Here is a 16,380-nt window from a genome sequence, read left to right as displayed (position 1 = left end):
GTACGGAGTGATCTTCGCTTGGTCTGATGTAGATTATACACCCTGATCGCGGTTGGGAGGAAGGACTTGCGATAGCGCTCCTTCTCACACTTGGGGTGAAGCAGACGGTCACTTGCAGTGCTGCTAAGTGCCATCAAAGTCTCATACATGGAGTGGGATTTGTTCTCCCTCATGGAGGTCACCACGTACAGTATTCTTCTGTCACCCACCACCTGTACTGGGTCCAGGGGGCTCCCCAGGACAGAGCTGGCTCTTCTGATCAGTCTGTCAAGTCTATTTCTGTCCCTGGTTGATATACTGCTCCCCCAGCAGGCCACTCCGAAAAAGATGGCTGAAGCAACCACAGAGTTGAAAAGGGCCCTAAAAGTGGCTGGCCCCTGGACTCCGAAGGACCTCAGCCTCCTGAGCAGGTAGAGTCTGCTGTGACCTTTTCGGTGCAGCGCATCCAGGTGATCAGCCCAGTCTAGTTTATTATTGAGGAGCACTCCCAGATACTTATAGGTCCTGACTATTTCAATGCCTGTCCCTTGGATCTCAACCGGGGTCGGAGCACTTCTCTGTTTACTAAAGTCCACCACCATCTCCTTGGTCTTCCCAGCATTAATCCGGAGGTGGTTCTCCTGGCACCATTTATCAAAGTCCCGGGCAGATAAAGGGGGGACACGAAACTGGGGGCAGATGGAGGGGGACATGAAACTGGGGGAGAAATGGTGGGGGGAGATGAAACGGGGTAGATGAAGGGGGGGGGGGCAATTAAACTGGGGACAACTGGAGGGGGCATTAAACCGTGGGAGTAGCTGTTGGGGGACCTGTCTTCCTCTAGTTGCCCCCAGTTTATTGTCACCGTCCAGCTACCTCTACGGTTTAATGTCTGCTTCTAGCTGCCCCAGTTTAATGTCCCACTTCATCTGCCATTAATTTATTGCCCCCCTCCAACTACCCCCCCTATATAATGTCCTCCTCCAGCTGCCCCAGTTTCATGTCCCCTCTAGTTTCCCCCAGTTTAAACTGGGACACCAGGAGAGGGGCTTAATACTGTGGGGCAGTTGGAAGGGAACATTATAATGTGGGGACATATAATGTACGGGTGACTGTATGAGGATTATACTGTGCGGGGGCACATGAAAAATGAATGAGAATGGGCGGAGTCAACATAAAAGTGGGCAAAGCTAAATTTGTTGCGGCGTACATAGCTTGTGGAAAACCTGATGCGGACCAGCCTCACCCAGACTCTATCTCCAGCGGACCCCAGGTAAATTGAGTTTGAGACTCCTGATCTAGGCCATTCAGACATGGCTGTTTAGAATGTACTGGGATTATGTGAGGGCACACACATGCCAAGCAGTGTCTGGGCAGCCTAGACAAACCACCAGTAGAGATAATCATTTTGCCTGCAGACAGGTATAGGCAGCTCCCACTTCCCTTGTCCACCGTACAATCACAGGTGGCTCCTTCATTGCACACCCATCTCTGCTTGGATTCTACCAAGAACTTGACAGAAGAAAATTGGTGTAACGGCACAGATTATGTGTTCTGCCTTGAATAGTCAGCCATTGTTGCTTTTTGTTTTCTGAGGTGTTGTGAACGAGAGACCTCTACTGCTATTGACTGGCTCTGTATAGCCTTTACTGACAAATCTAAGTCTTTCCGGGATCCAGTTATGGTGAGGTTCAAGTATGAAGGCCTTGTGGTGAACACTTCAATCCTGCCTTTGCTGTGCAGTGATACCCTGCCCCAACTGTTAGTGTGATGATCTTGGGAGCGTATGGCAGTAGGTCACTTCTAGTAGTGATATGAGGGACCCAAACAACTTTGCAATATGTCCATGACATCCTGCAGCCTCTCATGGCAAGGCTTCCATGTGGCATTTCTCAGAAGGATAATGTTCACCCACACAGAGCCAGGGGTTCCCAGGAATGTCTTTGCCAGATTGCAATGCTTCCTTGATCTGTCAGCTCTAGCAACTTATGAATCCTCAGGGTTTACAATCCAAGCTGCAACATCTGTGGACAGATATGTTGCAGGACACCATACAGAACATGTATGCCTTCATGCCCAACAGTTTTTTTTTTTGTTTGTTTTTTTTTTACCCTTTTATTATAAGTGACTCCCATTGAGTTAGGTTAAGAAAAAAAAAGCCTTGGCACAAATACAACTGTACAATAAAATGTATATCAGACCTGTAGTGTGCTTTGTGCTTTATATTTTCATTCGGTGAACGAAAGCTTTGACCTGAAAATATCTAGTCAGAATTGAACATTCTTGAAGTGAACAATGCTTCTCATATACTAGTAAATTCTTATCTAAATTGGTGCACTTTAAGAGATTAGTCTTTGGTTAGCATATCTCAAGATTTTTTTTTATTTTTTAAAAAAAAGCTGTGTAAGAAAATGGCCACTTACACAGCTTATTGTGTAATTGGCCATTTTTTGTGTGGCTGCCGGTCATGCGCAGTCAGCTCTGCTTGAGGCCCGATGGCAGAGCCAACTGCGCATGCCTAGAAGATTGAAACCCAGGACAGAAGAAGACACAGGGAGAGTCCGTTCCTGAAGAAGATGGAGGCGGCTTTGGAGATTTCTCTCGCAGTATTGGGGACCCCCCAGTGCTGCGAGATAACTCAATTGCATACAGATGAAAACTGGGATTTCTACCGAACGGCGGCGCGGAGAAGACATCTAAAGATAGGGGGGCAGCACGTTGGCTCAGTGGTTAGCACTGCAGCCTTGCAGAACTGGTGTCCTGGGTTTGAATCCCGCCAGGAGCAACATCTGCAAGGAGTTTGTATGTTCTCCCCATGTTTACGTGGACTTCCTCCCATTCTACAGAGACATACTGATAGGAAAAAAAAAAGTACATTGTGATCCCTATATGGGGCTCACAATCTACATAAAAAAAAAAGTAGGAGAAGAATAGCCTTTAAGGCTATTCGTACATGTGACCGAGAGAATGTGATTTTAATGATAGAATCCCTTTTAAAGTATAATCTTTACTTTGTCCTGAATATTGACAACTAATTTGATCGGTCAGACCAATTATTATATAGTGTAGCATGTATATACTGTATGGAAGAATTTCAACTTTTTTTTTTTTTTTCCCCTCCAGAGCTTTTCTTACAACTAGAAGTAAGTGACATTTCTGGCCTTTGATGTAATTGTTACCATAATTTCTACTTTTAACTATTCATAGCAATACATATTGCGATTTTTCTCAGACCGAGCAGGTGGAAAGGAATTACATCAAGGAGAAGAAAGCTGCTGTAAAAGAGTTTGAAGACAAGAAAATTGAACTGAAGGAGAATTTGATAGCAGAATTAGAGGAAAAGAAAAAAATGATTGAAAATGAGAAGTTAACAATGGAACTGACAGGAGGTACGTTCTATCTAGGATAAAAGACCTATTACCATCTTTAAAGTAATGATATATTGCTAGTCTGACCTCTGGACTCTCTAGCAATCCTAACAGTATAGGTGCCATTGCTCTGATTTACCTCTACATTCTCCCTGTTTAGGGTTTCTCAAGGCCGTTCAGACGGGTATGAAATGTCTCATTCGCTTTATCCAGCACTGCGGCGTCTTTATTCTCATTTTCGTTAAGGGGCACAAAGGTCTTAGTGTTTCTTTAGGAAATCCTTTAAATATCTGCAGACTATAGAATCTTGTTTTAAGCTGAGAATTTGTAGGCAGTCGTTGCAGTCCAACATTATTGGTGTAACATGTACAAGTTTTTGTTATGAATAGGTAACAAAGTACAGTCTTGTACAGTTGAAATGATCTTTAAAGAGGACCTTTCACCTCCTGGGGCACATGCGGTTTTATATACCGCTAGAAAGCCGAAAGTGCGCTGAATTCAGCTGAAATCGGCTTTCCCGTTCTGTGCCCCCGGTGAAGAGCTATCGGTGCCAGTACCATAGCTCTTCAGTGTCAGAAGGGCGTTTTTGACAGTCAGTCAGGAACGCCTTTCCTCACAGTAGCACCTATAGCGCTGTACTATGAGAGCGGTGAGGAATGCCCCCTCCCCTCCATAGACAAGTACTGGGGGAGGGGGTGTTTAAACATTTTAGAGGACTTTTACGTGAGCCACATTACTGCCGACTCCCCCCCCCCCCCCCAGCTGACTCCTTCATAAATGACTCACAGCTATTGCTCATCAGAAGCCGTAAATTTCCTTTAATTCATGAAAAATCTAGTGAATATATTTGGCAGTAAATATGCAACAAACTATACATCAAACTATACAATATTAATTTTATATCATTAATCAAAATTGGTCCCGACTCTGTCTCTACAGTTCTGCTGTTTATCTGAGGATTACCTATAGATAAATATTGGGAATGGTTTGCAGCGTGATCTTCTAAAATGTAGTGTAATGTGTTATCTGTGCAGTATGATGTGTTTTGGTTCACACTGTTTGGGGTTTGTTTAGATATCCATATAAATGAAGCTAAGCTATAAATTATTAATCCTTTGCCTCTAGGCTCATGAGGAGTTCTTAGCTGTACCAATGTGTCTTAGTGAGGAAACATAATATGCTCTCTCTGCTTGTATCATAACTAATATTATAAGAGTTTCTTCTAGTGCTGGACTTCACGTTGGTGAATTTGCAGTGTAATTTTTCATGTGATCATTATTTTACAAGGTACTATTGCTGGAAACAATGCATTTATTATGCCCTCTAGTTGTTTAACTCCTTTATTGCTAGGTCAGCATTCATTCTTTAACATGCAGAAATAAAATAAAAAAGCCTCGTGCTTTCCATTCTTCAGGTCCATATGGGGACTAAAAAAATGGAAACCTTAGAAAGCGGTTACCTGCAGACCCTATGAGCTATAATGGGGTCTGCTGGGTTTCCGCCCCAAAATGCGGAGAGAAGTCCTGCTGGCAGCACTATCCTCTCCACATTTTTCAAGCTGATTTGGGGACAGAAACCCGAATTGAGTTCGAACACTGGTGTGAATCCAGCCTTATCCTCCCATACTTCTGTTTTCAAAGGTAAGAAGCTGCAGTCCAACACATTACACTGCATAGACTTTGTACAATTTTGCATTAAAACATAATGTTTATCAAATTGTTTGGTTAAAATTCTGATCCAAGCAGAAAAAAAGGGACTGCACAATATCTTTTTAACATATCATAAGACTTGGACACTTTTCAGTAATCCTTTAAAATTTCAATGTGATTTGGGATTCAACCAGTTGCTTTTAAAAGGTAAGTTATGTACCAAGAAAAAGGGACTGGCAGAGTCCTGGACCCATGGCCTTATCTGTACCAGGTTGGATGAAAAGGCACTAAAGGTGATACAAGTGTTGTGCACTTAGCACCGCACACCAATGAAATAGCTCTGGATATGAAGTCACTGTGAAGCATTCAAAGTTTTCTTTCAGCTTATATACAAATGAATGAAACCACACCGGACAACAGATTCCTATGGTCCATCTAGCAAATCCCTAAATGCCATTAAGAGCAGCTCCACACCAGTTGTGTGATACAGTAGATTTGCAGAAGTGCAGCTTCCCTTGACTTAGCTGCAAATTTATATATATTTAACTTTTTGATGCAAAAAAAGTTTTTTGTTTTTTTTTTGTTGCAAATATACAAAAGACACCTATGTGGCTTCATACTATGGTGCCAAGTAACAGGTATACACCATATCATTAGACACGACACCTTCGCTAATCTCCTTACTACTGTATGGCTTGGGTGCATTCTCCCTGTGAATTAAACACTAGTGTTCTTGTGTGACTGGTGCTCTATTCCTTTCTTTGGAAGTGCCTGAGGTTGTATTTCCAGCAGCGGGCACACTGGAGCTTCACTTGTAGGGAGGATGCCGTTTTCTATTCTATTTGTTGGGTGACCGATATTGGTACGTCCCCCAGTGAAGGGACACTTATCCACTATCCTGTGCCTGAAGATAAATGTCTGTAATGGGACAACCCCTTTAACTTGCACTTATTGTGTTACTCAGTATGCGGACCAGACAAAGGTCTGGCATGTGCTTTATGTACCTTGCATTTATCATAGTAGACTTTTTATAGAAAAATGTATTTCTTTCAACAGATTCCATGGAAGTTAAACCAATTATGACTAGAAAATTGCGACGTCGACCAAATGATCCTGTGCCAATTCCTGACAAAAGAAGGAAGCCGGCTCCTGATATCCTTTACATACAAGGCTTTCATGTAAATTTATATGGATTGGTTAATCCCCCTATGCCCAGGATAAATGTATGATCAGTGGTAACCTTAACTACAGTAGCAGGGGAGTGAAACCCTCTTCCTCCTATCTGCACGGCTCCAGTGAGGAGGAGATTGAATGGAGCAGTGGTCATACACGTATTCCGCTGCTACATCTAATATGCAGGGCTTACAGAAACAGCCAAGCGCTGTACTTCACTGTTTTGGTCAGCCCTTTAGACATTGAATGGAAAAGTAGGGAGCCTGCGTGACAGTTACTTCTCACAGCAGGCCACCATTCTGGTTATTTTTGTTCCCAGTTATGAAGCCCAAAGGTGTTTGAGAAATGATATCTGTGGAATAACCTGGTTATTCCATGGAAATGACCAAAATGTTTATGTAGGTTTACACTACAGTTATTAATGTCTTATGATGATAGCAACAAGCTTTAACCCTTTCACTGCCAAGGGTCTCTGGAAATTTTGCACCTCCAGTAGCCGGAGCTTTTTTCACAGTTTTGAGATGGACAAATCAAACCTAAATTGCAACATTAAAAAATCATCCCCCCCATACCTAAATATATATTTTTTTTTAAAGTAGACACCCGCAGCATTGTCACAATGCCACTTGGTACTTATGTGAACAGCCACCTTCATGCAATTTTGATTTAAAGTGAATGTTTTAATAAAAAAATGCAAATAAATGTATATAGTTGGTAAATGTGGAAACCAAACAATAAATTCTATGCACCAAACCTCCTAAAAACAAGAGTTCAACATGTGCAGAGTTCGTGCATATCACTAAGGGCCTGTTCACACGGAGTAAACGCGCATGTATTTTGGCAAAATACACGTGTAATAAAAATACATGTGTAAAAATAAGACTCCCATTGACTTCAATGACATTTTACACGTGTATTTTGACTTGTTTTTTTACACATGTAAAAAAATGTCATTGAAGTCAATGGGAGTCTTATTTTTACACGTGTATTTTTTACACGTATATTTTTGCCAAAATACACGTGCGTTTACTCCGTGTGAACGGGCCCTAAGGCCTACACCTGTATGCACGTGTCTTCAGAAAATCACCAGAACTGGAAGGAACGAAAATCTACTTTGAAGCTTGAAATGTTAAAAAAAAAAGTTTCATCTTATAAAATGTAGGGATTATGCATTGTAAAAAGCAAGTGAACACCTAAACCCTATATATATTTTTGAAAGTAAACAACCTGAAGATTACATATGTCTCAATGGGTTATCAATAGCCACATCCACCTTCATGCAACTTTGTGACAAACACAAATAATATTATGAAAAAATGTTCTAAAACACATATTTGCACCTAAAACTCATGTTCAATCTCACATTCATATAAAATGCATTTAAAATAATAGCTTAAGGTGCAGACTGTGTGTGTGTGTGTATGTATGTATGTATGTATATATATATATATATATATATATATATATATATATATATATATATATATATATATATATATAATATATTACTATATGTACCGCAAACATCAACTATAACAAGACCTCGGACTCCCAAAAACACTGATAGAGAAGACAGGCAAGATTTTGCTGTTATTCAATAATATGTTAAAAATCTATACTGAACCTACCAAACTGTGACACTGACTCCAAAATCTAACTTTTTTGAGATTGCACAGCATACCGTGTATAAAAACACAATTTATTTAATAATTCATATATACAAGCAACTTTGCATCAAACAGAGATTGCAAGCAAAAACTGCGCCAAAATTCAAATTTGCCACTTAAGTGCAGCTCAAGCAATTCCTTTCTGCAAACAAAATGTACTTTCCAAAAAACTACTATATGTGAGTTCATACATACTACATATGTATATATTTACAGGGGCGCAATAGTAATGTATAGAATCTCCCATAAAGTAGTGGGAAAAAAAGAAGCTTTAAAAAAATTAAAGTTCTAAATCCCTCCTTTCCCTAGAATACATATAAAAGTAGAAAATGACTGTGAAACACATACACATTAGGTATCCCTGTGTCTGAAAGTGCCCGGTCTACTGAATATAGGGGATCTGCAGTGCTCCTGTTCCGCCGTCAGGAAGGGGTTAATAGGAGCACTGCAGATACCCTATATTCAGCCAGGCTGAAAAAACCCAGTCCTCAAGCTCAGGGAAGGGGCAGACAGACAACCAAAACACCCCTCCCCTTTCCCAGCACCTACTGCACCCAAAAACTCCCGCAATTTTAATTTTTGAAAATTTCCAGTAGCTGCTGCATTTTCCCCCCACCCGGCTTATACTCGAGTCAATAAGTTTTCCCAGTTTTTTGTGGTAAAATTAGGGGCCTCGGCTTATATTCGGGTCGGCTTATACTCAAGTATATACGGTATGTATTTTAGGAAGCATACTAATATTAGTAGTTCTATTACCAGCCTGTAGGTGGAGCCAAAACTGCATGACTGTAACTATTCAACTATGTAACTATGCTAAGGCATAGAGTTCAAGTATATTTCACTTTATATGTGGCAATTGGTGGGTTTTGTCCTTTTCTACCCTATATACCATCGTAGAAATTATACTTGAAATGCATTTAGGGGGCGTTCACACTACCGTCGGTGTCCGACAGGTAGTGTCCGCTCCTAGTGTCCGCTCAAAATCTGTCACGGACATTAGGAGCGGACACTAGCTGTGTCCGTGACACTTGTCATTCATTTCAATGGGCATCGGGTGCGTTCTTTTGCACTCCGTGCCCGTCCTTCCCTGTCCGCAAGTGAAGATGTCCGACTTCTCAAGCGGACAGAAGGTTCTTGCAGAAAGTCTACAGAGAAACGGCAGTGGAAAAAAACAGTTGCTTTTCTGCTGTGGTCTTTCTGCAGCTTTTTTTTTTGTTTTGTTTGTTTTTTCTATGTGGGGCCTTAGTTTATATTTGTTCTTTGACTTTCCTTGGCTAGGCTCTATAAACATTGCACTGATCATTAATAACCTATGCAAAGGGGAATTCTTTCTCGAGGTATATCATCTTTATTTATACGCTAGCAACCTTTGTACCCTCAAAATTACTCAAAATAATGTGGCGTATCTGTAGCACAGCCTAAACAAAATTTATAAATTACTAGCCTCTGCCCGCAACTTCATCTGCGTGTTGTTGGTGTCGATGATCTGCCTCTATTCAGCAAATTGCTGACGTTCTCAAGCTGTCCTGCTGCTGAACTTGTTCCTCACGCCGTGCCTGTGATTGTTCCGGCATCTCAGCAGCTCGCTGGGACACCATATAATGAGCTTGTTGTTGGCCTTGATGATCCGCTTGCTCCGGCGTTTCAGCAGTTGTCAAGCTGGCCTGCCGCTGAACTTTTTCCTCGCCCTGTGCCTGTGATTGTTCCGGCAGCTCAACAGGTTTTAGAATTTTGCGACAAATTAAGATTTTCTTTTTCCCGGCATGTTTAAAATTGGCAAACTGCCAATTTGGATGAAAGGGGTTCTCCCATCCAATGTGCCAGCACTGGAGCGGATCAGATAATATGCAAATACTTGTTCACAATGGACGATTTTATCTGTGTGTTTACATGGAGAGATAACTGACCTGGCTTTATGGAAATAAATGAACATAAATTCATAAGTCGTGAAGCCATATCATTTACAGGCTAAAAAGTAGCCTATGTTTTAATCGAGGTTACAAACTATGTGCCAAATTTCATTCAAATCCGTTCTGCCATTTTTGCGTGAAAGAATAACAAACGTATAATATTAGTAGGATAGGATAATATTAGTAGGATAATATCATGAGTGTTTGCTTGCAGTCTATCATCCAGTTTGTTTTTTTTTCTTAACGCTTGCACCCCAGCTGAACTATCTTCTCACAGATGAACAAATCATGGAAGATTTACGGACACTAAACAAGGTAAGAGTTCAGTCTGTAAAATGTAAAGAGGTGAGCTACCTTAAAAGATTAAAAAAAAAAAAAAAAAAAAAAAGAGTCCTTTATGGCCAGTTCACACTGGGCACACATGGAGGAAAATGGTCAGGATTTTGAGGTGGAATCCGCCTCAAAATTCACCTTCTCACAATAGAGTCCTATGGGAAGCCGCTAGCATTCTCTTTTCCGCTAACGTTTTTTTTTCCACTAGCGGAAAAAAGAAGTGACATGAAAAAACCAACGGGAGTCTAAGGGGGGGGGGGGGTGGGAAACTGCAACACTGTTTTTGCCGCGGTTTTTTTCAAGGTCCATTCACTGTGCTATAGGAAAAAACCTGAAACCAATAACTCCTCAAAAAATGCTCCAAAAACTGCTTCCTAATTCCTGAAGCGGGTTTTTTTCTGACCAAATTCCTCGACCACCTAACAACGTGTGAACTAGCCCTTATCAACCCTGGGGATCTAATATGAATGGACACAAAACTCTGTTTTCTATGTGATGTTAAAAACACCTATTTTATACAATATGTTTATTTTAAAAAAAAACAAAAAAAACCTGAATATTTCAACTTTGCATATTTTTGATTTTTACAAAGACAATTTTTTAATTTCAAATCATTTTTTTCCCTTCAAACAGTTAAAATCTCCTAAAAGGCCTGGTAAGTTTCTTTCATAATATTAATATAATAATAATTAGCTAAACTATGGTGATGCTGATGTGGTGGCTTGGTTGACAGTGGAAAAACTATAAATAAAAATAATTTTTTTTTTCATTCTATCCCTTCCAAAGCTATAAAACTTTTTTCCTTAAAAGTAAATTTTGCCTTGTCACATGAAAGACAAGCACCTCATAGAGGCTGTACCAACTTTTAAAGTTTCCTCTATCAACTGAGCTAGCTGAAACTTCACTCCCATAGAGATTGAATGTAGTGATAGGATGGTATGGAATAACTTTAAAGAGGACCTTTCACCATTTTGCCCACAGGCAGTTCTATATACTGCCGGAAAGCTGACAGTGCGCTGAGTTCAGCGCACTGTCGGCTTTCCTGATCTGTGCCCGGTGTGTAGAGCTTGCGGTCCGGTACCGTAGCTCTTCTATGGTCAGAAGGGCGTTTCTGAGACGTTAGCCAGAGACGTCCTTCTTCACAGCATAGCCAATCGCGCAGTGCTGTGAGAGCCCGGAGGAACGCCCCCTCCCTCTGCTCGCAGTACTCGTCCATAGACGAGTATTATCAGGGAGGAAGGGGGCGTTCCTCCCGGCTCTCACAGTACAGCGCGATTGGCTATGCTGTGAAGAAGGACGTCTCTGGCTAACTGTCAGAAACGCCCTTCTGACCATAGAAGAGCTACGATACCGGACCACAAGCTCTTCACACCGGGCACAGATCAGGAAAGCCGACAGTGTGCTGAACTCAGCGCACTGTCAGCTTTCCGGCAGTATATAGAACTGCCTTATTAGGAGAAATCATGTCCCTAGTTCTGACCCTGTAAATTCTAGGATCTGATTTTTGCTTGGGGAAATTGTTGGTTCCTTCTCATTTCAGTTCCACCTATGTAAGGGTCCATGCGTGAGTGTTGTAAAGCATGACTATTGAGATCAGTATTAAAGATTGCAGCCTTCTGAATTGAAATTTATTTATTTAACACTTCATACTGGAGCATACCACTACATGATATGGATGATGTAGATAAACCGAACAAAACAACACTTCATCTGAATAGAGGAGTATATTTTACATGTTTGCGTCTTGTCTGGGAATATTATTGCAGAGCAAAAGCCACTGAAAGCTTCTATCTATCTTCTGTAATGGGTGCACTACATTGGTGTCAGATTTAGATTGAAAATAGGACACCAAAGATGTGACTGTTTTTTCTCAGTAATACAGATGTTAAAGTTTAGAACTGGTATATTTTCTTTACAGTCTCACCATCAACTCCAGAACATCTTCCAGCAACTCAAGCTGAATCTCCTGTCCAACGCTTTGAAGCTCGGATAGAGGATGGAAAGCTTTACTATGATAAAAGATGGTATTTTATTTTATATTTTGTTACAGTCCTGATAGCTTGGTAACCAAATTAGCCTTATGCCTTGATAGCACAATGATGAAATGTTGTTTTCTATGAAAAGCTGTTGTTTAGGCTCTATTCACACTAAGGCTAGGTTCATAATTGTGCCTGATCTCTGCTTGGGAATCCTGTTCCCCATTCCACTTTAAAAATGCGATGAGAAAAGTCCTGCAAGCAGGATTTTTCTCTCTGCAGATCTCTTTATAGTCTATGGGGTCCACCGGTAACCACTTTTTTTTTTTTTTTTTTTTTTTGCATCATCCTATAATTAAACCACTAGGTGGTGCTGTTTATACAGGAATCACTAAAAGTATAAATTTGCTTTTACATGAAGAGATGAGAATTCTACTGTTAAAAACTTTGTACCTAAAGAAGTAAAACTTTTTTTCAGTTTTACCAGTAAAGATACCTTGGAATTTAACCTTTAGGGCTCGTGTACAAAGAGTTAACACGAGCGTATTTTAGCATAATACGCGTGTATAGAATACACGTGTTAAAATAACACTCCTATTGACTTCAATGAAATTTTTTGCACGTGTAAAAAAAAAAAAAAAAAAAGCGCCAAAAACGAGACTCGTTTTTTACACTTGTATAAAAATTTCATTGAAGTCAATGGGAGTGTAATTTTAACGTGTATTCTATACACGTGTATTATGCTAATATGCGCTCGCGTTAACTCCGTGTGCAAGGGCCCTTAAGGTGTTCCACAATTGACATTTTATACTTTTCCACCAAATAAGAAATAACCCACACTCCCAATAAAAATAATGGGAGTACATCAAGGTGTGTTTGTGTGTGTGTGTGTATATATATATATATATATATATATATATATATATATATATATATATATATATATATATATATATATATATATATTTAAAAACTATAGAAGAAAAGGTGAAGAAGATATGATGAGATAACATGTAAAATAGCAGATATGTAATGGATTGCGACTTTGAGAAAATGATTCCCTCCATTCATTCATCATTCTCTTATTTTTGGTGCAGAGAGTGTAATACTAGAATCAGTAGCTTGGTGCATGCTTGAAGGGTGTTCTCATATTTAAAGAGGTATTCCCATCTCCCTGTTTCAACAATTTTCCTGCTGTCTCTTCTTCCCACTTTGAGTATTTCTCCCACCTCCCCTTTTTTTCTGAACAGGACACTTAAGTATCAATACTTATGCAGCTCAGATAATATGCACATGCTTGTAGAGAAGGACTCAGTGTTATCTATGTGTTTACATAGAAAGATGACAGATAGGGCTTTATCCTAAAACTGCAATTGACTGAACTGATTGTCCTGCATGCAGAGCTGTAGATAACGGTAAGAGCAGTGAGTGACGTCACTTGTCCTATCTCACAGATCTGTGGTTATGATAATGCTGTGTAAACAATGGGAAGAATAAGTTCACATAGCAGGCAAACAATGCAGCATTTCTAAAGCAATATACTGTAGTTAGGAAAAGTCTTCAATTTACATAAGCTATCAGTATAGATAGAATCCTGGAGATGGGACAACCCCTTTAAGACTGTATACCCTATCCATAAGATAGGAAATAATTTGCAGATTAGTGGGTGTCCGCTTAGTCTTCCATTGATCAGTTTTGTCTCCATTTCTGAGTGGAGCACTAGTCGGGATGGATGTGCACCACTCCATTCTTTTTAGTGGGAATGCTTAAAGGCATGCTTAAAGAAGTATTCCTACCTTAAGAAGTTATTCCCCATCCTATAAATAAGGGATAATCTACAGATTGAGGGGATCTGACTGCTGGAACTCCCACTGATCTGCAAGTTATGATGTTATGCCATTTGTACTGAGTTATTTTATTTATTTAATTAATAACAATGTGCAATTCTTATCTGCCAAGTCAGTTTAGCCAATGCCTTGAAATATTCTGCTTCTTTAGTTGCAGGAAACTAAGAATGATCAGCAGCCAGTCTTGTTAGGAAAGCAGTGTCACGCTATCCCTCTTTGTCTGCGGGTAAACAGCTGAGATTTCTCCCGTAGTCTTAAAATGTCACAATAAGTACAATGATTGTTTAAATACATGATAGAATTAGCATCTTATGATCATGTTGATCTAAGATACAGATGGTGTTTGGTTTTTTGTGTGTTTTTCTTAATTTTTGTTCTGTAATGCTTAGTGGCTACATGTTTCAAATTATGTATAGCTTTAAATTAAATTATGGTTTGTACCTTCAGTATTTGCAATGGTCCAAGTTGCGCCTTTTTTATTTTTATTAATATACTATAGCTGAGTGGTGCCTTTAGAATATAAAATTAACCTGTCTCTTGGAGAATTCTGTGCAATCTACAGGCAGCAGGTTAGGCTTTGGAGACCCCATTTCATACATATTTATAATATATATATATATATATATATATATATATATATATATATATTTTTTATTTTTTTTTTCTTCAGCCTGGGGTCTGACCCTGATCCCAGGCTTCTAGGTGCCCCCAGATACCTGGTTGATCCTGTCGAGATGTAGGAAATCAGCCTATACGTCTGCATAGACTGACTTCCTCTATAGACTGCAATACTCGTGTATTTCAGTCTATAGTAGTGAACCAACGATGCTCTGATCGCTGGTTCAGGTGTCCTTATGGAACAAATTTAAAAAAAAAATTAAAAAATTGAAGTGTGTGGGGGAAAAAAAAAAAAAAAAGTGTTTGAAATTAATGAAGTGTGTGAAAAAAGATTTTTGGGGCTTTATTCACATTTCCTATATCAAATGAGTTGTATAAAACAAAAACCTAACAACCTGTACAATAAAATAAAAAAAAAAAAAAGTAAAACGCAATACCAGAATTTATGGGGATTTTTTTTTTTAATCCACCATGAAAGGGTTAATAAAAGTTAGTCAATAAGTTATAAGCACCATAAAATGTTACAAAATACATCTCATACCACAAAAAAAGCCCTAAAACAATATATATATACACTTTACAACGTGATGACAAAAACCCTCCAAAATCACCAAATCATTAGAACAAAACTGGTTGTGGCAGGAAGGGAATGTAAAGCTGTGCGAGCGTATATCAAAGTACAAACCAGATTTGGAGCTTATGAGGGAAAATAAACCAGAACTGACCCCCTGAGTGACCCTCCCAATTATAGGAGCTACTGTGGATATAGTAGGGAATTTGGTGTTCCCTGTGTACTCCACCCAGCTTACATATTCACTCTTCACCATCCGCTGTGCAGTCACGCCTGGGATACTAATGCCCACTACACCCCTTGACATGTTCTTTGACGGGTGCAGTTTTTACAATGGGGTCATTGCATAAGGGATTCCATTCTACTGGTACTTTAGAGGCTCTGCAAACATGACATGGCGTCTAGATATCAAATATCTAAATCTGAGCTCCAAAAGCCACATAGCGCACCTTCCCTACTATTATCTTCTGTGTGCCCAAAATGCAATTTAAGCCCACATGTATGACTCTGGTGTACCTAATGTCATATGTAGGTTTAAGCGTTTGTTTGGGCATAGAAGGGAAGGAACGCTATTTTGGCTTTTGGAGCACAGACTTAGATGGTTTGGGTTTTGGACACCTTTACACTTTTGCAGAACCCTGAAATGCCAGTAAAGTGGAATTCCCTGACACGTGACCCCATTTTGGAAACCACATTCATGAAGGAATTTTTCCAGGGGTACAGTGATTATTTATAACTCCTAAGTGTTGCATTAATTTTCCAGAAATGAATATGCAACTGATGGTGGAAGGTGAAAAGGACAATTTTTCCAGGAATACGTCATTTCAGGGCTTTCTTCTTTATCCCCAAAGTTTTCATTTTCACAAGGGGTTAAAGTGACATTTTAGTAATTTTCCTTAATACATCCCAATGTTAATAAAATCTCTGAGGAGGCTGTGAAGTCAAAATGCTCACTATACCCTTGATGAATTGTGTCAGGGATGTAGTTTCCAAAATGGGCTCTGAAAATGAGTCACCAAAAACTACTCCAGCAAAATCCCAGTGTCTCTCCTTCCCTTCTGTGCACTGCCATGTGCCCAAAAATAAGTTTACACCCACATGTGGGGTATTTCTGTGCTCTGGAGAAATTGTATAACAAACTGTAATGTGCATTTTCCCTTTAACCCTTTGTGAATGTGTTAATTTTAGGGATGAATAAATGTATTATAGAAAAAATGTCTAAAACAATAGGGAGGTGAAATTTAATTTCAGTGAAATGCTTAAAGGGTTAACAAACTTTGCAAATGCTG

At 39.7% G+C, this 16,380-nt stretch overlaps 1 protein-coding gene across 1 annotated transcript in view; it reads left to right on the top strand.

The window, feature by feature from the left end:
- Positions 1-16,380, top strand: part of SUDS3 (SIN3A corepressor complex component SDS3) — a 41,322-nt gene that overhangs the window by 12,744 nt on the left and 12,198 nt on the right. The window contains exons 5-10 of the mRNA XM_075273815.1: positions 3,103-3,122; positions 3,212-3,368; positions 6,053-6,148; positions 10,000-10,061; positions 10,713-10,734; positions 11,998-12,103. Coding sequence (XP_075129916.1) covers positions 3,103-3,122; positions 3,212-3,368; positions 6,053-6,148; positions 10,000-10,061; positions 10,713-10,734; positions 11,998-12,103 — 463 coding nt within the window. The remainder of the gene's footprint in view (positions 1-3,102; positions 3,123-3,211; positions 3,369-6,052; positions 6,149-9,999; positions 10,062-10,712; positions 10,735-11,997; positions 12,104-16,380) is intronic.

The sequence above is a fragment of the Leptodactylus fuscus genome, chromosome 1 (assembly GCF_031893055.1).
Source record: "Leptodactylus fuscus isolate aLepFus1 chromosome 1, aLepFus1.hap2, whole genome shotgun sequence".
In the NCBI taxonomy this organism is placed as follows: domain Eukaryota; kingdom Metazoa; phylum Chordata; class Amphibia; order Anura; family Leptodactylidae; genus Leptodactylus; species Leptodactylus fuscus.
The sequence above is the reverse complement of the archived record's forward strand: the minus strand, read 5'-3'. Positions and strand labels throughout refer to the sequence as shown.